The 25,411-nt window shown below is 37.3% G+C and overlaps 1 protein-coding gene across 1 annotated transcript; it reads left to right on the forward strand.

Moving 5' to 3' along the window:
* Positions 1–351: 351 nt before the first annotated feature.
* Positions 352–21,369, forward strand: LOC755499 (adhesion G protein-coupled receptor L3-like). Its single transcript, XM_030981314.1, has 26 exons — positions 352–454; positions 991–1,107; positions 1,514–1,627; positions 2,447–2,563; positions 3,154–3,267; positions 3,671–3,787; positions 4,346–4,461; positions 5,293–5,514; positions 6,050–6,272; positions 6,752–6,877; positions 7,352–7,430; positions 7,910–8,009; positions 8,489–8,538; positions 9,417–9,546; positions 9,950–10,059; positions 10,526–10,625; positions 11,261–11,411; positions 12,584–12,650; positions 13,368–13,431; positions 14,734–14,831; positions 15,348–15,474; positions 16,220–16,261; positions 17,298–17,507; positions 18,887–18,988; positions 19,551–19,600; positions 20,100–21,369. Exons 1-26 carry the CDS (start codon positions 352–354, stop codon positions 20,215–20,217), a joined length of 2,967 nt encoding a protein of 988 aa, XP_030837174.1. The 3' UTR covers positions 20,218–21,369.
* Positions 21,370–25,411: the final 4,042 nt, after the last annotated feature.

A 25,411-nucleotide genomic window follows, 5' to 3' on the forward strand; every position in this document is an offset into this window, starting at 1 on the left:
TTTCCAGCCTATGGTCAACAATGTATATGAATCATTACTTGAACATGGTAAATATATAAATATGAATATAGAATACGTTCATTTGGTTGTATGATTCTGTATACGTTATGCAATCGAATGTATATCATATTTTATATTTCACATACAAAGAATCTTGCGATACGATTGGTCAAAAGTATATCACGTGATGAAAGATAGTTCGCCCACCATTGATTGAATAAGAAAAGTTCGTTGCACTGTGTAGATATTTTCTACTATCTACACAGTGCAACGAACTTGCACTGAAGATAGAATTATTTGCTTACTATCCGCCAGATCTTGACGAATGTGCACTTTACACCCCTTGTGAGAATGGCGCCACCTGCGTCAACGAAGAGGATGGGTACAGCTGCAGATGTGCCTCAGGATTCCAGGGACCCACCTGCTCACAAGGTACTCATAGAGATCAAAAGAAGTCTCACTGACTTACCCCCTACTTCATCCTTGATAATGATTCCCACGATGCACTTTAGGACCAAACTTAATATTGAAAGTATAGTTTGTTTGATATTGTATTCTCCGTCGCTGACAGGAGGAGGAGGAGGCAAGAAGAAGAAGAAGAAGAAGCAGAAGAAAAAAAGAAAAAACAAAAAAGAAAAAGAAGAAGAAGAAGAAGGAGAAGAAGAAGAAGAAGAAGAGGATGATGAAGAAGAAGAAGAAGAAGAAGAAGAAGAAGAAAAAGAAGAAGAAGAAGAAGAAAAAGAAGAAATAGAAGAAGAAGAACAAGAACAAGAACAAGAAGAAGAAGACGACGACGACGACGAAGAAGAAGACAAAAGCCAAATATGTGTCTCAGCCAATTTATAAAAATACATGTTTGTATCCAGAGAGAGAGAGAGAGGAGAAAAAACAAGATGGGTTATTTCGGGGAATCTGTGATCATGTTAACCGGACAGAAACTATCATTCTTTTAAATATATTTGCTTGTTTTTTTTTTCTCATGCTCTTTAGACATCGATGAGTGTGCCTTGACTAGTCCTTGCCTGAATAAAGCACGTTGTACCAATAACTTTGGTGGCTATACGTGTGCATGTGGGCAGAACTTCAGTGGTAAAAACTGCGGAATTGGTAAGAAAAATTTCAGTCATACCCTATTTGCACGAATGTGTGAACACCTTTTTGATGTGATCTACGAGGATATGTGCGATAGTTATAAGCTGACTGCATGCACAGGTCTTGTTAAACTTATTTCGCAAAGTTCGATACGATTTGATTTGATTTTAAAACAAATCTTATAGTTTTCTTTCAACACGGTGGTCCCATAAAAAATAAAACGCAGTTTTCCCTAGGGGCCCTGTATAAAAAAGAATACATTAAAATTCACTGATACATAAAGAACACAAATTATAATTCGTTCCTCGCTCTCTTGGGTATTCCTTTATCTCTCTATGTTGGTGTCTCCTTGTTTGTCATTCTACACCCCTCCTCATTTCGATCTCTCCTCTCTATTCAATCTCCGCCCTCTCCCTCCTAGATGTCAACGAGTGTACTGCGCTGCCGTGTTACAACAGAGGAACCTGTATTAATACATATGGTGGCTTTGCTTGTGTCTGCACCGAAACATATCAGGGACAACTCTGCAATGAGGGTGAGCATATTTCTCTCATTTTTATTTCAAAAGAAACATGTTAAACCTGAAGATCCGTTTGTGGCGGACAAGAGTATAATCCATATTATATATTATATTATTATTTCATGCTTACACCCTGCATGCCCAATCCGACTCGTTGTACATACTCTACAAGGAGTGTTGAGTCGTATTTCTTCAGAGTTCAGATTTAGATTCAGAGTTTTAAAACTATTAAACAAGTATATTTGGTTACTATTGATACGCTCAGCCGAATTAGGTAGACGTAGGCCCGCCCCCCCCCCCACTCAGAGGTCGGAATGACCGCATGCGTGTTGCCAAAATGTCCGGTAAAGGGGTACTTTTCGTGCGACAAAGTCCGGCCCGAGAATTGTAAAAAAAAGGGGTGTATTTGACTTTTCACCCGGAGATTTCTTTAAAAAGGGGGTGTTTTTCTTTTTTCTCTCATCTCTTTGGACTCCTGAGATATTATTCCGAATTTAGGGGGGTACATTGAGCATTTTTCCTGATTTAGGGGGGTCTCCAAGGCAGGAAAAGCACGCGAAAAGCCCGCGAAAGGGGGGTTCGGAAATGTTGGCAGTCCTCAGATAGGGGGTGCTTTCAAAAAAAGGGTACGAGCATATGCGTACCCTAAATAACACTGAGTGGGGGGGGGGGGGGGGCCGGGGACGTAGGGTTAAAGTGAAATTGGATCACGTCCAGTCCCCTTCCACTTCAGTCTAGCGACGTCCTTTTACATATCTTCCACATATAGCAATATTCTTCTACTTCTACTCCTTCTTCTTCTTATTATCATATTTTTGTATTGCTACGATTTAGACGTCAACGAATGCAACATCGCGGGTCGGTGTCAGCACGGAAGTACATGCGTCAACACGGAAGGCTGGTTCCGATGCGACTGCGCAGATGGGTATGAGGGACAAGTTTGTGAAATAAGTAAGAATAAATTGCCTTCTGCTTGCTCCCCTAGGCTATAATTCAATCATGTGCATGATTCGATATTTTCAAAAGATTACATTTCATCGGTTGCTACCCATGTAATTAGTAACTATGACATAGAAAATTTTATCAGAATCATGACAAGAACGTGAACAAGTATTTTGGGTTTGTAACTCATTATAATTGTGTGTATTTAAGCATCATTTTATTTACGAATGCTTTTAAATTTAGTTCCTCTTTTCTCGTGTCATCACTATTATATTTGTCTTGTTTCATTGTATATTTTTTGTCATATACTTATATTAAATTGCAAACAACATTGCACTTTCATTGTATTATGTTTTGCATGAGAAATAAATTCATTTGAATCTTGAAGAACAAAAAATAATAACTTTGTGCAAATCTTGCCGAAAAAAATTATCGTCATAATTCCGGTGAGCTTTTGTTTCAAATAATTTCAGTCACAAGTGCGTGCAACATACCTTTATATACAATTTATTTATTTCTCCAGCATACTATTCTACATGTTTGATTTAAATAGAATATCTGATGAAGTCGGTATGATAACTTAAACCGTTTGTAAACAGATATTGATGACTGCGCAGAATCGCCCTGCCAAAACGGAGGAACGTGCATCGATGGTGTTGAAAGTTTCACGTGTGTCTGTGCACGAGGCCACTATGGTGAAACATGTGACATGGGTAAGAATCTTTAGACGAGTAAAATTGACAATCCAGTTGAAAATTCTGTTTTTTTAATTTATATCTTGTCTTACTCGTTTTGTTTTTGAATATGTTCTCCGCCCGTCTACATGTGTTTTTTTTTTCGCCCCTGTCCGATGCAACAAAACACAATCAACCCCTTCCTTTCTCTCTTTCCTTTAAGACATATCTTTGATTTGACTTTAATTAAATATGTTTGTTGCAAATTTATCCTCTTTTTTAAAATAAAAAACAGCCTTAATTTTGTATCAAATTTGCTCAAACCGATAAAGAACGTATGTACCTTTCAAAAATAATAATAACAATGATAAGACAAAAATCTTCCTAATTTATAAAATTTCATTCATGCCTATTTAAAAGATCTATTTTCCTGTTTTTTTAGTTGTGAGGGAAAATATCCCGGATTGTGAAGAAGGCCGAGATTCCATCAGCCGTCTATACTGGAATAGAACAACTGCTGGTAAAACGGATGTAACGGCTTGTCCTCAGGGCACAACTGGTAAGTTTCTTAATAAACCCTATGTTGTAGTGTTTATGCCACAACTTGGCTTTCATTTAAGTTCATTAATGTTGTTTGCATGGTTTGGGCACGTGCATCAACTTCAATATACATGATAAATGTACAAAGGTGCCACGTTTTGAGGTTAAACATCGCTTTTCAACAATGCCAATTTATTCGCTAGTCCAAAATAGCGTCGACGGTATTCTTTTCGGGGATCGAATGTGATCATACATACTTATTACCGGGCTGTATTGGTTATTATGTAATAGCTAATATCGAACTGATTACATAGAACTGTATGAGCTTAAAATACACCAATTCGTCGCTGTTTTCACGAAGTGACGGTAGTGAAAAAAAATTGCATTCACTTTGCGTGACGATTTTCCTCACTACCGTCACTTCGTGAAAACAAGGACGAATTGTGGTGTCAATAATCGATATATATTAAGAGAAAATCATAACAACAAATCAGTGGAAGCCAGTAATACCTGCCAGGAAGTAGTTTATTGTGAATTCGTTACAAGTACGTTGTCCAACTTTCCCCCTTCAATTTAGGTATTGCAACCCGTCTGTGTTCCGCTCTGACTGATGTGACACCACCTTTGTCTGTATGGAAGATACCTGACCTTTCGCAATGTATCAATCCCAATTTCCAGAAGGTCACTGAAACGGTATGAAGGTTACATTTCTTTTGGTTCCACCTAGGTTAAATAAAAAAAAAAAAATTTGGACCCCCTATGAAGTCAATTTCGACTCCCCAATAGTCGGACAAATTGAGGTTCCGACACCCCTATATCCGACACTTCTAAAATGTTCCGATACCCTTATGTTACGACACCTGCTTTTTCGACCTCCTTTACATCCCAACACTCCTATGTTCCCAAATCCCATGTACTGACAATATTCCGACGTTCTGGTAGCTCCTTGTTCCGACAGTCCTATGTTCGATGCCCGTAAGTTCTGACACCCCTAAATTTCCGACACCCCTATGTTTCGACACTCCTATGTTCCCACATCCCTTTGTTTCGACATTCCTGTGTTCCGCCATTCCCATGTAGCAACACCCCTATGTTTCGACACCCTATGTTCCGATAATCCTATGTTCCGACACATTTTGTTCTGACAACATTATGTTCCGACACATATGTTCCGATACCCCTATGTTCCGACACTGTTATATTCCGACACCACTTATATTATCTTCTCAGTCAAATAGTTATCTCAATGTGGACGTGTAAAAAATTGTCAAAAAATTTAAGTTCTTCAGAAAACGGGTATAGCGAGAAAAAAAAATATAAGTATAACGTGTAGCCCATAAAATAAGTATAACGTGTAGCCCATTAAATATTTAGTATATAGTGGACCTGTCACTCCTTAATAATTTCCTGTGGTTCATTCTCAAGACACATAAAACCGTCATCGTAATTATAAAATACGAAGTAGAGACTGGGGCTGAAGTGTACCAAGACTTTTAAAGTGTCATATAAATCTTTGCTATATAGCTGGACATGCTGGAACAAAGCCCCAACATCACGGTTCACGATGTCATTGACCTCGCCGCTCTTCTTTCCAACCTGACATCGTCGACGTCGACCGAGGTCAGCGAGCTCCACATCGTACCGCAAGACATCACGATCACCACCCAGGCACTAAGTAGAGTAGCAGACCTCTCGGCGATGATCAGCAAGAACCTGACTGATAAGGATATTGATGATCTGACAAATGTAAGACAGTAGTGACTGTTTGTTAAAGACAGGGTTTTGCCAAAGTCCCAACATTATTTTGCTTGTTCCTCATTATGATATCGTGAAAAATTTCACATCGCGCCCATACTTTCGAAAGAAAAAGATGAAGCTATTTTTACTTCAATATAATTCAAGTCTTGTCTACTCGTCTGCCAAACACCTTTGCACCCCACCCAGATATCTTAACCCCAGAAAAAGGGTCCAACTCCAAAGATAGATCCTTGGTACTTTGCTATATGGATGCAGAAAAACAATTACGAACAACAATATGAATATTACAATTACTAAGATTAGTAGTAACGCGTAATGTTTAAATATCAGTTACTTGATGATAAAACAGTAAAAGTCTGAACTATTAAAAGAAGTTTTTTAAAAGTTTTTTTTTTAACCACAAAACATCAGCTGACTGCAGAAAGGACACTACCATCATGTATCGTCAATGTCTTTAATGTTCTTTAAGCAATAAGATGATGAAAATACACGTGCATACACTCCTTTATCATGATTACCCAAGGCCTTTGTTGATACCGTGGACAATATCCTGGATGACGCCAACCTGGGTGCATGGAAGACCTCGGACGATGCCGACATCGTGACCCAACAGCTGACGTCAGTGGTTGCGTCATCCGAGAACATGGCCCTCAGCATGGCGAGGGCGAGACGTCGACTGGATCAGAAAACCGACTCGACAACGACCTCAACCAACCAGAGTATATCGTTCAACAAGACCAATATAGGTAACTGGTGTGTATGGGGGAGTGTGGGTGTGGGAGGGGTGTGTGGATGAACCCATCTCCCGAATCGTGACTATTAGTTCAACTTAGTGTTCTACATTTATTTACTATTTAAAAACAGAACAATCTATGATAAATTTTGGTTAAAACAAGAGTGGCAACATTAGCTCTTCACGTCTCCATTTATATAGCAATAGAGCAAAATATTTTGTTGCTGAAAAGAACCCGTTCCTCTTTATAAAGAGAGAGACAGAAATTTACAGCGTGTTCTCTCAAAATAAAGATAGCCGACCTTGTTTATTTGTGGCAATGACTATGAAGTATTTGGGATTATTGTAATCATGATAATGACAAGATACCAGGTAGATCGTTTGTTACCTGGGAAAGCACAAAAACACTTAACTGTTTATAATAGAAGTTTGAAAATCTTGAGGACGTTTATCTCTTTACGTTTTCTCTCTCTCCATTGTCTTTGCTAACAGAATTCGATGTCGTCTTCGTAGCGGACTCTGAGAGCGATGATAGCGAGACGATGACGTTCGTTCGATCAGGCGGTAGTCTGTCTCTCCCACGGGAGGTCCTCAACATAGCCAATCAGCAAAGCTCTGGTAAGTCACGTGGTCTAGTGGGTTGTTTCTTCGGGAGATTCCGAGTGCCGCACAAAACAAGACGAAGCAGCAATCGTGCATTTCTGTGACGTGCTGGTCTTTTTCTCTACGCCCGTATGTCCAACACTTTGTACATTAAACCCTTCATGATGTTTAAGTGGTGTATCCATAATATTTCTCGAGGTAACGCGATTCTTACTGCTTATCTCTGCGTTTCTCACTTTGTTGAAGGGTTATTTGTTCTGCACCTCCATACGGCAGGGGTATATGTAATGTAGACTGTAAACAAAAATTGATACAAAGAAAATAGGATTAAGAAGACAAACAGGTATTTTGTTTTCTTTTCAGATCGTAATTTACTGAAAGAACTGATTTCGTTAATCAAAATTTCATTGCATTCGAATTTGATTACAGTTTGATGAAAACAATTAAATTGTGGGGTTATTCTACAAACATTTCGCTTCTGTTCAACAGATCAGTTAGCTATCTACAGAGCCAGGTACCCATCGCTTGCATCCTTATATTCTGCCTTAGAAGAGGAAAGCATTTCGAGGTAAGAACGCCCCCACATTTTCGTTTTGGTTTCTTGGATACACGAGAAAGAACTTTACATTTTAGTGGAGTTTACATTTTGGTGAATGTAATAAGGCGCATAATACGAATGTCTCATAGTTTCTTGATCTAAAAGTAGAAGCTCTTTTAGTTGTTCAGTCAAGTTATCAAGAATAAGTTAAATTATAACTTTTTCACATGTAATTGATGAGAATTCCATTCAGAGATGACAATATTTTTTTCTTCTCATCCATTTCCGTCATATTTCACGGCCGACTGGGAAGAGGGGCTAATTCTATTACTCAGATAATGTTAATGGCGTAACATTACTGTTCATTCTTTATCTTTCATATCCATGTAATTGTTTTCATGAATCCCTTAGCCACTGGCTCATGTACTGTGTCGTAAAATGGTGGGGAGAAATTTTCAGACCTTAAATCTGTAGACTTATCCTTTTTTTTTTTTAAATCTACGTTTTAGGATCAATACTGATGTCATGGCAACCAAGATCCTTGGTATAGACGAGGCTTTCTTCAAGGATCTAATCGAACCTGTTGTAGGAATTTACAAGCACCAAGAGGTAAAATTCGTTTTTATCTTTTAATTCAATGAAAAGGTAGTTAAACACTTTTAAAGCCCATCTGCACTAGTTTGGCCAGGAGGGATTAGACCTCCCTGGATGGTCACTGACAGGTGGTTATCTCTTCAAATCAGCTCTCAATTAATATAAGAAAAGAGGACCACGGGGGACCAACGGTCACCGATTAGGTATTGTTTGCTATATAGAGGGCGTAAATAGTTAATGGGTACCTTGAAGGAGTGCGTTAAGGGCCATAATATTGATAACAAACTAATAACATGGAAATCAATAGTTTGTAATGAGAGCTATGTGCTGTTCGTACTATATAATATTTCATATTTTTATATATAAAATATATGATGCGTACTACGAAATTGTTTCAGCTGAAATAAGGTACACTTCAAACCACTGCACCAAATGATGAATTTTACATTATTCGATTGTGATTTTGTAATTACTTGAGTTTCCTCTTTTCCCAGCTTGGCGCCAATTTGAACCCGAGTTGTGTGTTCCTAGATCTCGATCAAACGTAAGTATTGCAGGCAGTGTTCCCTCATTTCCACATCCTCTCCTTTTTGTAATTAAAAGAACTGCGTGTTGAACTTTTTTCTTCACACAACTCACGTCTCGTCTTGTAATTATTTTGAAAATAGAGGAATGATTATTCATCTCTGTCTTTGTTATAACAATTAACAAAGAGGGTCAGGGCCCTGTTTCATAAAACCTGTCATCAATATTAAACAAGAGCTAACTTTCTATGACAAATTTGCTCTCAGCCAATCGGATGCCACGACTTCAGTAGCTTATAACAGTTATTGTAACGTGTTATTCATAACGAAGTTTATGATACAGGGCTCAGATCTGCATTGGTCTTTCGGATGTGCATATAGACGTTTAATCATAATATTATAATTTTACGAACGTTTTATCATAATGTGATAATTCTGCGATATACAATTACAGATTATTCTTCAGGCGAGTACTATATGTGTTGCTTCGTTGATTGTATTCTAGTTGCCATGAAACACCAGGGGCACACTTCTGGAAGACGTACTTTCCCTGCCAGTTCGGGATGTCAAGGCTCAGTCTTATAAACAGTTGCGATTCATCACAACTTCTTTGCGATTGAAATCAATCGCAAGTATGTACATACGAGATAGAAGACTGTAAACTTGCGATAGATTATAGGACTGCGATTGATTGGGATAAATCGAAACTCTTTATAAGACGGGGCGCAGAAATCATCAACATTCGTAACCGTAATTATAATCACGTTTGTATATTGGTGTTGATAGAAGGTTTTCGGTATTCGTTTTGTCATATATATTTTGTCAACATTTCTATAAAATGAAATTCACAAATACTTATTAATGCATTTGATGTTTCTAAATGATTTATTTGATATAGTTCTGGAGAAGAGTCGGAATCGTGGAAGGCGACTGGATGCGAAGTCTACGCCAGCAATGAAACCCATACGACCTGTCACTGTTACCATCTCACCAACTTTGCAGTCATCATGGATGTCCACGGTGTTCAGGTAATACTTCAGTCATGTTAAACTTTCCGCTGTCTTCTTTAATAATTAAAAAAAGAACATCACATATTTATGATTTCATATCTAATGCATGGTATTAAAATGTGTTGCCGTGAAAATCCTCTTATAAGAGTTCTAAGAATGGCAGTGCTAATAATGCAGAATAAAGTGATGCTACACCGCCCCCTGTTCCAGTGATGTGACGAAAATCGGTTGAAAAAAAAATCAGTAAACTGGTAAAAAAAAAAAGAAAGAGCGAAATTTTTTGTTGTTTAAAGTTCCCGTAATGGCCATTCTTCTTACGTCGAAAAAAAAACACCTAAGTCACAATATTTACTTATAGAACAACTGTATACATGAATTTCTATTTTTCTCTTGAATGTGTTTGTTGCTTTGCCCATTGCAGAGTAGCCTATCAAACGGCCATGAGACAGCCCTGTCTATCATATCTCAGATCGGTGGTTCCGTGTCCATCGTAGGGTGTGTGACTTCCGTTGCAGTATACGAGTTCTTCCGGTAGGTGAAATTTATAGTTGAGGAGGTCATATGGTTCTACCCTATTCCCCATTTTCAAGTCGTGGGAAGAAAAAATAAATCATCTTTGGAAGTGCCATTGCCAAAATTATGAGGATGAACCTGATCAGTATGTTTTTGATAAATATTGAGTTAGACATGTTAGAAAGTGATAAATTGTCGTGAGCTTTTTCATTGTCAATGGTATCTGAATGGTGTCACATAAAAGTGTTGATACATATGATTGTAGTAGAAGAAATGTGGTGGCAGGGGGTTACCTACTAATATTAAAATCTGGAAGAACGAAAAAACAAATCAAAATTCATAAATCAAATTTCGTGACGGATATACGAAATGCCAAAAGTTAATAACTCATCATGCTCTGATATCATATGCCATAGGTGAAAAAAGGGTTGTAGGTATCATTCATTTTGATTTCAGTAATGTTTTTTTCATGTGGTCATTACAGATTGAAGTCGGACAGGATACGTGTTCACGAGAATCTAGGAGTGGCCATTGCAATCTCACAGCTTATATTCCTGGTGGGGATGGAGCGAACAGATATCGTGGTAAGCAGTCAGGGTCAATAGGATTTTTTTTTTTTAATTTAAAATAAAGCTCAACGACATAACATATTTACAATAATTTAATATCAATAAAGTAAATGGATGTATACACTATTAGGACAGTATAGAGTTTTGTCACTATTATTATACAATTTACGCGCTGCCGATCGATGAGAAGGGAGTGCAATAACAAACAGTAAAACATGTTTTGTTTTGGCTTGATTTGATTTGGTTTATTTTGCGTTCCATGTACAATTTTTGGTAACAAAACAAAAATAACATACTAAAAAGTACTTTATGACAATTTATCATATATAAGCAAATATACATAACAACTATTATAGTAAGCAATAAAAGATAGATTGCCAAATTATCATATTTCATAAAAAACTCAACCATTATTGGTAGCAAATTGCTTGAAAATATGAAGAAAAATGTTTTTTTCCCCCACTACATTAAATAACAAGGCGCAAGAGCATTAGCGCCGGAAAAAATAGGTTAGATGGGGGGGGGGGGGGGGGGCGGGGCCGAAACAGCTTTGCCTCCCCCATCATAGTATAAGATCAAATAGAAAATGAAGAAGAGTTAAACAAAATAATGTAATTACTCTTTCATTAACTTAATCGTTCCTCCCCCAGTGGTTATGCAAAGCGGTTGCTATCGCTTTCCACTACGCCATCACTGCCATGTTCTGCTGGATGTTGTTAGAGGGCGTACATCTCTATGTCATGCTGGTCAAGGTGTTCGGTACAGGCAGGATGGTCAAGAAATACTTGCTAGCTGGTTGGGGTAAGTAGGAAGCAAAAAAAAAAAACCTTCTTAAAGCCCCACTGCACTATTTTGGCCAGGGGATTAGACCTCCCTGCATGGTCACTGGCAGGTGGTTATCTCATCAAATCAGCTCTCAATGAACATAAGAAAAAGGGGGCCATGGGGGACCAACGGTCACCGATTAGGCATCGTTTGCTATACAGAGGGCGCAGGTAGCTATACGAAGTGCAGTCGGGCTTTAAGATATTCAGAAGGGAGTGGATGGCATAGGGTTCTTGCAAGTTGCTTTTCATTGGTATTTACCACGCCCACCCCCCCCCCCCCCTCCCTCCCCCACGAATACGATTGGGAATGTCGCAAACCGTTTAACACACCATAAGCCAGAACAATATGTGGTTCCAGGGCCCTGTTTCATCAAACTTGTTATCAATAACAAGTTACAAGCTACTGTTACAGGCTACTGAAATCATGGCATCTGATTGGCTGGGAGCAAATTTGTCATAGAAATGTAGTAGTTGTTATAGATAACAAGTTTTTTTTAAACAGGTCCCTGATTGTAACAAATTTAAGCCCCAGAAAACTGTTTTAGCAGTTCATTTCCCCCCTCAAGGAAAGCGCGTTGCGGCAGGTTTGCTCCCATTTTTCCCGGATAAAACTATACGTACCCTTCGATGAAATGACGTATACAAATACTGATAAAGCATTGCTACATGTCACGGGAATCCCCAAGTCCCCCCAAGTCCCCCACCCCATCCACTACCAATTTCTTCGAGGTGTTTAAACATCGCAAGGGGCTTTCTATGCCTCCACTGTGTAATCAATATGAAAATGCATGTAAAAAACATTGTTTCATTTTTTTTTAAATTGAGAGAAAAAAGATATTGTTCTTCTTTATAATGTTTTGGATGATAGAAAAAAAGTACGATTTTTTTTTGACTTGTAACTGATTTAACTTCTGAATGATATAATTTGTATTGACTTTGTTTTAATGTGTACTACTTCTTTTTGGAGAAATAAAACATTTTATTAGAAAGTTAAAAAATATACAGCCTTCTTGATATTACAATGTACTTTTATATATTTATATAGTAGCCGTTAGTCAAGGTATAGCTTTTACAATGCTGTTTTATGTTGTTTTCATTTCTTAATTTTAATCCAATTGAATAATTAATTTTCTCTTTTTTAAATAGGAATTCCCTTGATAGTTGCCGGAGTTTCAGCTGGTATCTTCTATAAAGAATACGCATTAGGCAACGTGTAAGAAATTTATATGTGTCAAGATTTTTTTCCTCAATATCTAACATTCTAAGTATGGCAATTACAATAGACTTGGGCCCCGTCTCACAAAGAGTATTTGATCGCAACTTATTTGCGATTGATAACAGTCGCAACTATATACATAAGAGATAAGAGACTGCAAACTTGCGATTGATTGTAATCAATCGCAACTTTTTATAAGATGGGGCCCTTATCTTTCCTATTTCTTTGCTCAACGCTCACTTATACAATTGTTATCGATTTCGTTGGAAGAAAGGCATATCACATGTATTTTTAGAGTATTTTGAGGCTATGAGCCCCTCCCCCGCCCTCTCTCTTGCAGAGTATGATACAGAACCACTTACATTTTGTTAAATTTTGTTCACAACAAGAACGAATGGTTATCTCTAACAGTTTCTTTATGATATGCACATTGAAGAGTGGTGGATTAATTTCTTCAACCGTAAACTAGATTTTTAAATCTTACCATTCTACATGGAGCACTTATCACGAAATCTGTATGCCTTTATAATGATGGGGGTATTGATGTTACACACAATATCTTGCTGGTATAATGTATATCACGTTATCTGTGTTAACCAACCGGCCACGAGTTGAAAGTTAGACCTTATTTATACTTCTCAAACAATTCTCGGTGATCAATCAATTGATCAGACAACTGGATAACGTTCTCATGTATTCTTTCACTTGCTCTAGGTGCTGGATGTCGACCAGAGCTATGCTCATCTCCTTCATACCAACGGTGGCTATCGTGATTGTAGTGAGTATTGAACCTCTAACCTACATCAAGTCACATTGAATAATGTCGACCAACCAACACGGCTTATGATTATAATAATTTAAGGGAAGAAAAAGTGACACATGTCTGGTTTCAAAATGCTGCACAAGTCAGATGATAGTGAGCATTTTTTTTTTTTTTTTTTTTTTTTTTGGGGGGGGGGGGAAGCTCTCGAAATTTTGAAAAATCGCAACCCCCCCCCTTGAGCGCCAGGGGATGGGGCCAATCTCCAGAAAAAGGTAAAAATTAACGTGTTTTTACCTGTTTTTTTACCCTGGATCCACCACTGTGTATTCGTACCACGTTAGGATTTAAAAGAATAGAACTATACAAGAGTTGGGAAGAAAAATGGCAAAATTACAATAAAACAAACGTAAGACCTTTCAAACCAACAATTCAACATAACTTTGAGAGCACCCTGTTTAGAGACTGCGAAGTCATAATTCGCAGGCTCAGACTTTGCAACATAGGACTAAACGCAGACCCCTCAAAAGTATGGGTATCCCAAACAACCCAACCTGGCCAAGCCAACAAAAATTGTAAATACTGTAACACCCCTGAAACAATAACACACTATCTGATCGAATGTCCAAAATATACAATAGAAAGAGCAATGCTGATAATGGAAAGTGATATAACGAGCCCAAACGAAATAATGAAACTCCTAAAATCAACAGAAAGTGCGACCCAGAGAGCACTGATCCGCTTTGTTCGTAGAACGAGGCGTTTTGAGTGTTCCTAATATATATATATATATATATATATATATATATATATATATTTTTATTATTATTATTTATTTTTTGTTTTTGTTTTGTTTTGCACATATCGCACGACAACCATATGCCCTAAGATGTTGATACCTACTTTGATAGAAAAATAAGGTTTTACAAAATGGAAAAATACTAGAAGAGAAAAGGTAAGAAAGAGTAAAGACGGATTGAGGACGGTAAACCCCAAACAAGAGACTCTGGAGATCTACCCCAGAATCCTCTCTCCGGCACCAGAGTTGCCTAGGCCAATGATGGCCGAGAAGATTGCGCAATGTACCGCGCCGGTCTGGCAGGAAGGTGCCAATTGCGGTGAGGGGTTTTCATGGACCAGTAGATCTGAGATTATATTATCCCCCAAAGAAGAGAAGATTATGAATTTACAAATAGTACCAACAAATAGAAGAAAAAAAAATAAAGTGAAAGGCGTAAATATTCTTAAAAAGTATGAAACGCCGATAATACCAAACAACAACAACAACTGTATTGTATTACATTCCTTATCTTTTTGCAGGTGAACACGGCTTTCTTGATAATGGTCCTGCATGTCATGATGAGATCCATGTCAGCCAAGTACAAGAGCAGAGTCTCCAGCAACACATCACAAGTCAAGTAAGTTCACAACAAGCGACTCAGTCGCGTAGCTTCCGGTGAGGGTCAGATTGGGGGGGGGGGGGGCACGGTACAATGTACCGCCCTTATCGATTGGAAAGAAAGGCGGTTCAGAATTCTCTTTTAAAACAATATTAATTTGGTCTTTCTTATTAAGGGTTAGCTACATCAATATTGATACTCTTCTTCCCGCAGGCCCTGCAGTTAATAATGAAGATAAATTTCCATAGCGCATAATTATGGGATATATTATACCTTATAACCTAGAAAAGCAAAAATCCTCTCTCTTAGGAGGTGCACTTTGGAGCGACAGAGAAACTTTAAGAAGCAAGGAAAGAAAAGCCAGATATATGTAGGAATCAGAAAATGGAGAGTTTAACAGAAAATATTATGGAAAATATTATTGGCTCATTGAACAAGATTCAGTAAAGATATCTTGTATAAGAAGAAAAAGAACAGAAGATGAAAATGTGACGAAGGATTGGAATGAAGTGCTTGTCATTTTTGTCTGTCAAGGGCTGGATTGAAGGCGGCCGCCATCTTGTTGCCTCTGCTTGGTCTCACCTGGGTGTTCGGTTTCCTCTCGGTGAACGCTCGGACACTTGTCTTCACCTACATGTTCGCCATCCTTAACTCATTCCAGGTGAGCTTATGAACAATCATAATGGCGTATACATATCAAAGGGCGTAGCCCTGCTTGCATGCCCCCCCCCCCGAACAAATACCACAAAAATGTTCATTTTCACCTACAATGTTTCCGATCCTCAACTTATTTCATGTGTGCTGTTCAGCAAGTCATTCAGGTCATTACCCATTGGCGTATCAACCAAAAGGCGTAGCCGGCGCATGCCCCTTCCATTTGCATGTTCACTTCCCAAAATAAAATACAAAACAATAACTAACTTGTTTTCACCTATTATTTGTTCGCCATCGTCAACTCGTCAACGTCAGTTATTCTGTCACCGTCGCAATTCACCAGTTGTGTATCCACGGTAATTTTAAAGCGCGTAGCCGGTGTACGCCGCCCCCATTTCAGCCCTCCAACAAACATACCTTAACACTCAGCTCTGAGGACTCTTTCCACCTTTATTTATCGTATGTCTGCTTGTTCTATCCTTAATCCACGACAGTTTCATTGTCCAACATTATTATAGTTATTTCATTTTTTTGAATACTCTCTAGCAACAGGTGTTTATTCTTTGACAACTCAAATTAAATATTTTCTCAAATTTGGGTTGAGCTCTTCAGCCCACGCGGTATTTCATGTATATTTTGTATCTGAATTTACATGAAAATAAACGAAATTACAAAGTAAATGATACCAGCTCACCTCCAGAAAATCTTTCAAACTAACCCAACATTTTCATATTTTGATTTTCGATTCACAGGGACTGTTCTTCTTCATCGCCCATTGTGTCCTTAACATGGAGGTAAGTAAAACCACAGACTTTGCGATCTTCTTGCGACCCGATTTTCGAAGAAATTACAACAATATTAGCTATATAAATCTAAGCAAAGAAGTAGTAGTAGTAGTAGTAGTAGTAGTAGTAGTAGAATGGTTTTTATTAGACAACTTCAAAATGGTAGCCCGAAAGCTAAATTACGTTGCAAGTTTTACAAGTGTTAAAAAGCATTTCAACAAAACTTAGATATAGACAAGTACACATACTACACAGTCGGGTGGTTCTTAACTTATTACTTATTCCCTACTTGCAAACAAATTGATGAAACAAATAGAATAGATTCGGCATTATTATTATTTCTGTAATCATTGTTAAGTGAGGAATATTCATATTTTAAAAAGAAAAACTTTAACCCCCTTTATTTCTGATTGACAATATTCCCTCAAGAAAATTGTCCATCATACCGGCACCCTTAATATGATTATTTATCATATGTTTCTATAAAACCCCTCTACGGAAGAATTATATTCTGTCTTCAATAACGAAGAAAATTTAAGTTGATGAAATGTTATGTACAGGGCAAGTTGAAGAGGAGCTCGCAAGGTACGTCACAGTGTTGCCGATGTATGTTTGACTTTTTTCTTCAGATATTATTTCTATAAGTATTAAAGTTCCAGTATAATTTTACTTAATTTGAACCTCCACAAATATTGCAATCGTTTTTTTTTTTAAATACGTGCTGTGGCAATTTCATGGTTGGAGGCATTACCATTTCCATTCCTATTGAAAACTATCTGGAAAACCTTTTGCCAAATGTAAGACTTAAAAGGCACCTGGAAAACTTTTAACTTCGTTTCCGGCCTATCTGAAGCTATTTTCGAGAAGAAAAAAGCTGCCTCCTGCAAATCTCTTATTCGGTAATTTTTTCGGGGTCGTGCCCCCATTTTTTACAAAATGCTGGATGCACCACCAATACGTGTTTGAAAAGAAAAAAGGTTCAAACATCTTTGAAAATCATTTACATTAAGTGTGTGTGCGTGGGTGTGTTTGTGTGTATTTTCAGGTAAGGAAGGCATACGAGCGTCGATACGGCAAGACCAGGGGAGTCGTCAGCTCTACGGTTTTCTCGTCCGTCTCCAACACGGCTAGCGGCAAAGGCGGCAGCAGTAAGGCATCGGGCAAGTCGAGGTCGATCTCCGGATCATCATCGAAGAACAAGAGCAACGACACGGTTGCCCTTTGCAGGAAAGGCAGTGATATCTCGAACGGCATGGTAATAATAGCGATGGTATATGGTTAAATTCATTTTAAAGAGAAAGTTCACCCCGATTTTCAATTGGTTTTTTAACAGAATTTTCTGTTAGAAGTTACAAGTTAGACGAAAATGTCAGTGAAAGTTCGAGCAAATTCCGTTTAAAAGTAAGAAATTTATGAATTTTGAATTTGCGATCAATCAAAATTGATTAAAAATTGATTGAAAATTGATTGAAAATGTTTCCTCAAGAAAATTGTCCATCTTACCCGTACCCTTAATATGATTATCGCTCATATGTTTCTATAAAACCCCTGTATGGAAGATATGTATTCCGTCTTAAATAATGAATAAAATTAAAGTTGATGGAATCTATGTACAGAGCAAATTGGAGAGGAGCTTGCAAGACAAGCCTCGTGTTCCCAATTTGTGTTTAATTTAGCGGAACTTCAAAAATTCATAACTTGCTCATTTTTAATTGGAATTTCCTCAATCGTTCACTGATATGTTCCTCTCAGGTTTCGGCTCCTATTAAAACCAACTTAATATCAGGGTGTACTGTACTTCCCCTTTAACAGCCTAAAAAGTACTTTTACCCTGGTTTTAGCCAGACTGCCGTTAGTACGTGAAAGCATTCAATGAAATTCACCCTATCATCATGATCATTTATCCATTTACTACATCTCCGTTGGGATTTGAAAGGTAGATTAATGTCTCGTCAAAGGGCGTTAGCGCCGCCAATCATTTTAATCCACAGATTTGCATCGTATACACTTGAGCAGATATTTTTACGACTTTTCAGATGTCTGCATTAGGATAATTAATTGGATTTTCTTGAAATTAATATAGTTGAGCCACTGTGCTCTAGGAAGATTCTAAAAGCAATTAGCCACGAGAGGAATGATTGTTAAACAGCAAGTCATCTGCAATCTTCAATTCCCTAATCAATTTTGAAAAAGCGTCCCCCACAATCAATTCAAAAGGTAAATGATAGCAAGGTTTTATGCAGGGCTAACACCGGTGTTCTTTGAAAACACCGTTCATCAACTATTCCGGGTTCTAATCTCAGCCATGGTTTCACGTTCTTGACCCAGGGGTAGAAAATGGGTCTCTGAATGGAGGTATTGCGATCAAAGATAGAGGGTCTTATGGCAGCTTAGAAGGAACAGGGGGGATGTTGACGATATTTTAATATTATTCATTGCATTATTTTAAACACCTTTTTACTTTCAAAGTTATATGTTCATTCCACAATAAGTAGTGGTCAATAACTAATTCAAGGCATTTTTATACTATTGTATTGTTCAATGTATATACCATCTTCGAAATGAACAGATAATTTTTCTCTTACTGTTTTTCCAAATATTTATATCATATATTTTCTATTTTTATGATGACAGGATTGTCATGACAACCCTTTGAAGACTTCAAGTGTTGATGAAACCAATAATCTCAACAACGGATCAAACACCAATCAAGATTCGATCAAGAAGAAACTAAGCGTACGTGCTATGTAATAAATTATAGAATAAACAAATATTCATGTATTTGTACTTCTCTAAGTTTTAAGTCAACTGATCATTGTTTAAAGATCTGAAAAGGAATTTCACTTGTTTCTTATTGCTTTAAACAAATACGTAAATAAATCATAGACAAATGATAGATATATATATTTTTCTAATATGAATATTTCGCAACATAGTTGCTTTTCTCTTTTTTTAATAAAATTTTTGCATCATAATGCAAAGTAAGTCTTTGAATGTCTTCACACAATTGTGTTCTGAAGGATGGTCGAGGACAAAATATATTATGTCATTTGTTTGGATGTGAGTTAGGTATGCTGAGAATAATAGCGTATAGATCTGACACCATGTCGAATGTGTAACGACATAAAGAAATCTTATAGGCCAAATGGGTACTTCAAACCGCTGTCACCTCTTGTTATCATTATTTTTTATCAAGTTGACGCAAATAATTTGGGTGAATAAACGTGTTGGTACACATCGTTTGGTCCATGAAATTGAATGAGGATTTTAACATTTCTATATTTTCTTATTCCAATAGCCCGATGGACCCCTCCAGCACAACGAAATACAGTGCCTCGTGAAGGACAGGTAAACACTTTTGAAAATGTATTATTTTAATTATGTTATTAATTAATTATCCGCCTTGTAATCAGCTTCCAATTAAATTCTAAAACTTTCCTAGTGGCATTATTTAACAAAATTCTGACCATCAATAATCTTTCCTTCTAAAAAGTTCCTCCATTCACATCGCCCTTAAAGTGTACTCTCTCTCTCATACATTCATTCATCATGAAATTATTAATTAGCACTCATTGATCACTTTATTGCTGCTATTTGTAACTCTTTACGCTGTACTCCCTTTTTGTTACATTTGTTTACATTGCATGATTCCAGTTGGAATACACAAATTGAAAATTGAACCAGTTCTCTGTTTCGTCAAGATGTCACGTATGTCACAATTTTGTTCCCCTTATTGTACAAATTATTCATTTCCATTACAATTTCTCAAATGCAGCTTTTAATCTACGTTGTCCATCTTTTATTCACTTACATGTTCTTTTTAATTATTATTTTTTTTTATATATAGTGAGAAGAACGTCAACCAGGAGAGCCAAAATAGCGAACTGTCGAAAGAAGCAAAAGTGGCCATGGAGAATATGATTTCAAAATCTAACGTCGCTTCGAACAACGAGAATATCGCTTAAGAGCAAAGAATATTTTGAAGTTTATAGTGCAACGAAAGTACTCACAGTTTAATTGGTAATTTTGTTTTGAGTTCGATGTTTGATGGTGAAAGTTCTCAACAAGTAATTACATTTATATAAGTAGACTCACGTTATGAACTTGTATTGTGTTGCACGATTCCAATTCTGTATTTCGAAATCTAACGTCGTTTCGAACAATGAGAATATCGGTTAAGAGCAAAGAATATTTTTGAAGTTTAAAGTGCGAGGAAAGTACACTCATTTAATTGCTAATTATATTTGAAGTTCGTTGTTTGAAGTTGAAAGTTCAAAGAAAGTAATTCTAGTTCAATAGTAGCTCACAGTGTCTTTCACAGACTCACGTTATGAACTTGTATTGTGTTGCACAATTCCATTCTGTAACCTTAAGCAGCACTACCCCCATCAGCGTCTGAATGGAGTACAGGCATGATGGCTATGCTTGTATCATTTTGTAGACCTAAGTAAATAGTAAAAGAAGTTGAAATGCACCTTTACCTACCCGTCTTCAGAACGGCTATTTCTGGAACAATGTTTGTATTAAATGTATATATTGCTATTTCGACCTTCGTGTAAGTAATGTGTCTACTGATATTTCATTTAGAAATAAAATTGAACCAAAAATCATTACAAATTTCTTCAAATTTGATAAAATATTGATTATACTATACCTATGTAACAAAAGCGTACCGCACGCCTACAGGCATGACGAGTTTCACCTAAATTAAATTCGGTTGAAATTCGATAGCGAACATGTCAAATTCTATTTTTGTAGTTTTATCTAATAACCGTTAGATGATTTTATTGATATGTAGCCACATCATGGAACAGTTTGACGATCAATTTGATGATTGAATACTTGAAAAGAGAAATGCATGAAAACAGTGGCGTGCCATAACAAAAAATTGCTTACGGCGCAGCTACAGCCAAGCCAACCTATGTTAGGGTAAAAGTGTACATATAGTTTTGTTGTGAGAAATACCAGTTTCCAGTTTTAGAAAAGCATTCACTTTGCGCTTAATTTGTTTGCATCGATTTTAGCAGCAAATCATAGCTATGTCCCTATCTATTCCGTCCATGAATACTTGTACAGAGATATGACATGTGAATGATTATTTACGATATATATTTGAAAATGCATGGGTCAAAATGTTAACTAAAGATTTGTATATTTTTGTAGATGTGACAGTGATGTACGTAATATGTAGAATATGATACCGAGTTCGTTTAAAGCCCCACTGCACTACTTATAGCTACTTGCGCCCTCCATATAGCAAACAATGCCTAATGGTGACCGTTGATTCACAATGGTCCCCTTTTTCTTATGTTAACTGAGAGCTGATTTGATGATAACTGTGATAACCATGCAGGGAGGTCTTATCCCTCCTGGCCAAACGAGTGCAGATAGGAATGAACCATCAGCTTCACTTCCTGTGTAAACTCAAGTGACTTAATAATAACATTTGTTGCAGAGAAAGGAAAACATTTGATTAGTTTAAAGGCACACTGTCCTACTTGTAGCTACTTGCTCCCTCTATATAGAAAACTTCCCCAATCGGTGCCTGTTGGTCCCCCATGATCCTCTTTTTCTTATGTTAAATGAGAGCTGAGTTAATGAGATAGCCACCTGTCACAGTGACCTCGCTGGCTCGCTTGGTGGTCTAATCCCTTTTGGCTGAAGTAGTAAAGCGCCTGCCTTTAAGATCTTTAAACATAGATGCTTTCGTCTCCTTTGTCAAGGATATTTAGGCACATTTCGATTATTCAAATTGGAGGTGCAAAGAAAACACCGATAATTATGATACTGAGTTCGTTTAATCCTCAATTTCACTTCCCGTGTATACTCGGCTGATTTAATAACAATATTTGTTACAGAGAAAGGAAAACATTTGATTAGTTTAAGATCTTTAAACATAGAAACATAAATGCTTTGTGCTCCACTGTTCAAGGATATTTAGGCACATTTCGATTATTCGAATTGGAGGTGCAAAGAAAACACCGATGTGTTTATCGTTCGTCTGCTGCCCGCATGCTCCAAAAATAGACGTCTGGGTTCTCGCAAGACAAACAAAATCGACCAAGGTCCGCATCCTCGAACCACTCTGTAAACACTGACTCCAATTCAAATCTCGGTAGGAAAATAGATAGGGTATCTTGCTTAGGTAAAGAATGGGGGAAGGATGGAGGAAAGAGGGGGGGGGGGGGGAGTGATAAGGGGGGAAGTTGTATAAAGTATCACGAGTAATGTACTTTATTTTCTGTGTTATATTTCAAAGAGAAATGTGGCTGTACGTACATTTTTGCCATTCCTGGTTATTGTAATTTTGACATTTGCACTTAATTATCCTTGTCACACTGTAATTAAACATTTGTTATCCATTATCCTGCCCCCCCCCCCAAAAAAAAAGGGAAGACGGGGGAATCAAGAAATTAACTCAATGAAAATTAAAAAAAAAAAACATCCAGAAAGATTTTCTCCCCTTTACTCCTTTAATCGCTTCTAAAAACGACACAGAAATGTTAGTAGCTTTTGTTGACCATTTTTTCCTCTTGTAAATCTGAAAATTCTGACACTTTTTGTCTCTCTCTTTTTTTTTGATTCCTTACAAATTTCAGGCTTAACAATCTTATCTGCAAAGTTCGTTCAATACCCCAAATGAAATCAAGTTGGAATAAATTTGTCTGACCACTTTTCATGAAATGTTTGTAACAATACGATTTATTCTCGATAGATAAATTTGATTTCTTCTCAGAACTTTATTGCTCAAACTTGATTTATTTGTGAAATTCTGAGAAGATATACATTTCGTTTATCTAGCATCAATCATATTTGCCACCGTCATTTCATGAAATGAGGTAAAACCATATTCTATTTTTATGGGCAACAGCGTATTCATCATATTCAATAAATGTCTACTTTGTGCAAAAACAAGTTGAGAGCAGTTTCATTTGTGAACGGAGTAAGGTTTTGGTAAAGGCCTAGATTAGTACAAAATGCCGTGAGAGGATTCAACAAATTCAGAAGGTTTCTGTAATAATACAGTCAAATCGATTCGAGGAAAATAAAATACAGACATGCATATTATGAGACATACACAAAATGAACGTGAGATATATATACGTAGATCAGTCGAAACAATACATAAAGATCAGTTCATGAAAGGGGCGGGCGGGGGAGGGAGAGAGAGAGAGAGAGAGAGAGAGGGGGGGGGAGAGAGAGAGAGAGAGAGAGAGAGAGAGAGAGAGAGAGAGAGAAAGAGAGAGAAGAGGGCGGGGGGGGGGGGTGTAGGGAGCGGTTAAGTGATGGATATGAGAGAAAGGATGCTCAAAGTAATTTTTCCTATAGATTGGAACCACCAGGCAATTTCGTTTAATGTAAATGTCAAGGCCAAAACTAGAATGCAACATATTTAGCAATTAGAAGTGTGTGGGGGATGTGGGTGCGATATGTGCGTGTGAGGAAGAGAGAGTGTAAGAGAGAGAGAGAGAGAGAGAGAGGGAGAGAGAGAGAGAGAGAGAGAGAGACAGAGAGAGAGAGAGAGAGAGAGAGAAGGAAAGCGACAAACAAACTTGAGAAGCACGGAAGAAAAGCCAGAGAGATGTAGGAATCAGAAAATGGAGACTATAACGGAAAGCTAAGGAGAAAAAAAAAAACATGGAAATGTGAACGAAGGACTTTTACAGAAAATGTAGACAGTTTCTAAGAGAGGGGGGGGGGGGGAGGGGGTGAGAAGAAAAGAAAGAGAGGTATAACGGATTTGAGGAAAGAGTGGAAGCAGTATGCAGAAATAGAGGGAGGAAGAGATATCATGATAGGGAGAAGGAGTGAGAAGGAAAGAGAGAGAGAGAGAGAGAGAGAGAGCGGGAGACAGACAGACAGACAGAGAGGAGGGAGAGAGAGAGAGATAGAGAGAGAGAGAGAGTGTCATTAAAAAAAAATTAAAAGCAAACAAGAACATCTTAATATGCAGCTAAAACTACTCCACCATGTTGAACGTACTCAAACATATCGCGAATAAAAACACCAACAAGGACACACTTCAGATCTCTGAATAGTACAAGTGGTATTTTTGTACCTATTTTCCCTACCCAAGTACTCAGGAAACTAGGCCAAACAGATTATAAAACTGAGCACAAGAGAGAGAAAGAGAGAGAGAGAGAGAGAGGGAGAGAGATAGAGAGATAGAGAGAGAGAGAGAGAGATAGAGGAGGGGAGAAAGCAGAAACATTGAAAATGGTTAAATTGAATCTTTCTTAAGCAAATTTTGAAGCACTTAAAAGACGAATACCTCGCTTCTCGCTCCTACTTAATATTGCCGAGTGCAATAAACGAAAGCGACGCACACAATTGAGTGAAAGAGTGCTTCATGATGCTGGTGGAAAAAAAAGGCATTTAAGCATAAGATGGTACGACAGCAATACAAGGATTATGTTGTTGTTCACGATTACAGTGTGAATATGTATATACACAGGCCTATATATCAAAGAGGTTTTTTTTTTAATAACAGGAGTCTCACCATGGAAGTGCTTGAAAGTAATTTTTCTCAAAAGCCATCTTAATTTATAAAACATTGGTGGTGTAACAATTGGTCTCGTGTTAAAGTGCAACGTCATCTCAAGGAAAGACAAAATATGATTGTAATCCCAAATGAAATTTATAATTTGTATAGAATGTATAACTAATACATAATTTGTTTACAAAATAAACATAGGCATAAACAGGATATTGTTTGCTGAGGGCCAAAAGGGTTTTGAGCTAATGTTGACCAAGAATGATTCAACACCATTCCAGCTCTCATTAGCCGGTTACATAACAAGAATATTGTTCGGAGTAACATCATAATTACATTCGTACATATCAAATAGCAAACTGAAATAAAGAACAAAACCACAACTTCTTTCAAGGGATTGGGTGTTTTTGTCTCAGATTCTCAACAAAATACTGGATTAAGCTCATGCTGCAATCATAATTATAAACATTTTGGTTTGTCAGGAACCCCATGACTTTTACAAGCCGGTCGCCTGTCTGATTACCAAGATATTCATGATTGGAATTCGAAATTTCAAAAACAACACTACAGTCTATTGGGGAAAATGAGTACCATGGTAAAACCGGTCAATCAAAGATTTTTACTTTTTTGAAGCACTTCATGATCATTTTGAAGCGCAATTTTTG

This window comes from Strongylocentrotus purpuratus, unplaced genomic scaffold, assembly GCF_000002235.5.
Source record: "Strongylocentrotus purpuratus isolate Spur 01 unplaced genomic scaffold, Spur_5.0 spur5_scaffold_11, whole genome shotgun sequence".
NCBI classification, from domain to species: domain Eukaryota; kingdom Metazoa; phylum Echinodermata; class Echinoidea; order Camarodonta; family Strongylocentrotidae; genus Strongylocentrotus; species Strongylocentrotus purpuratus.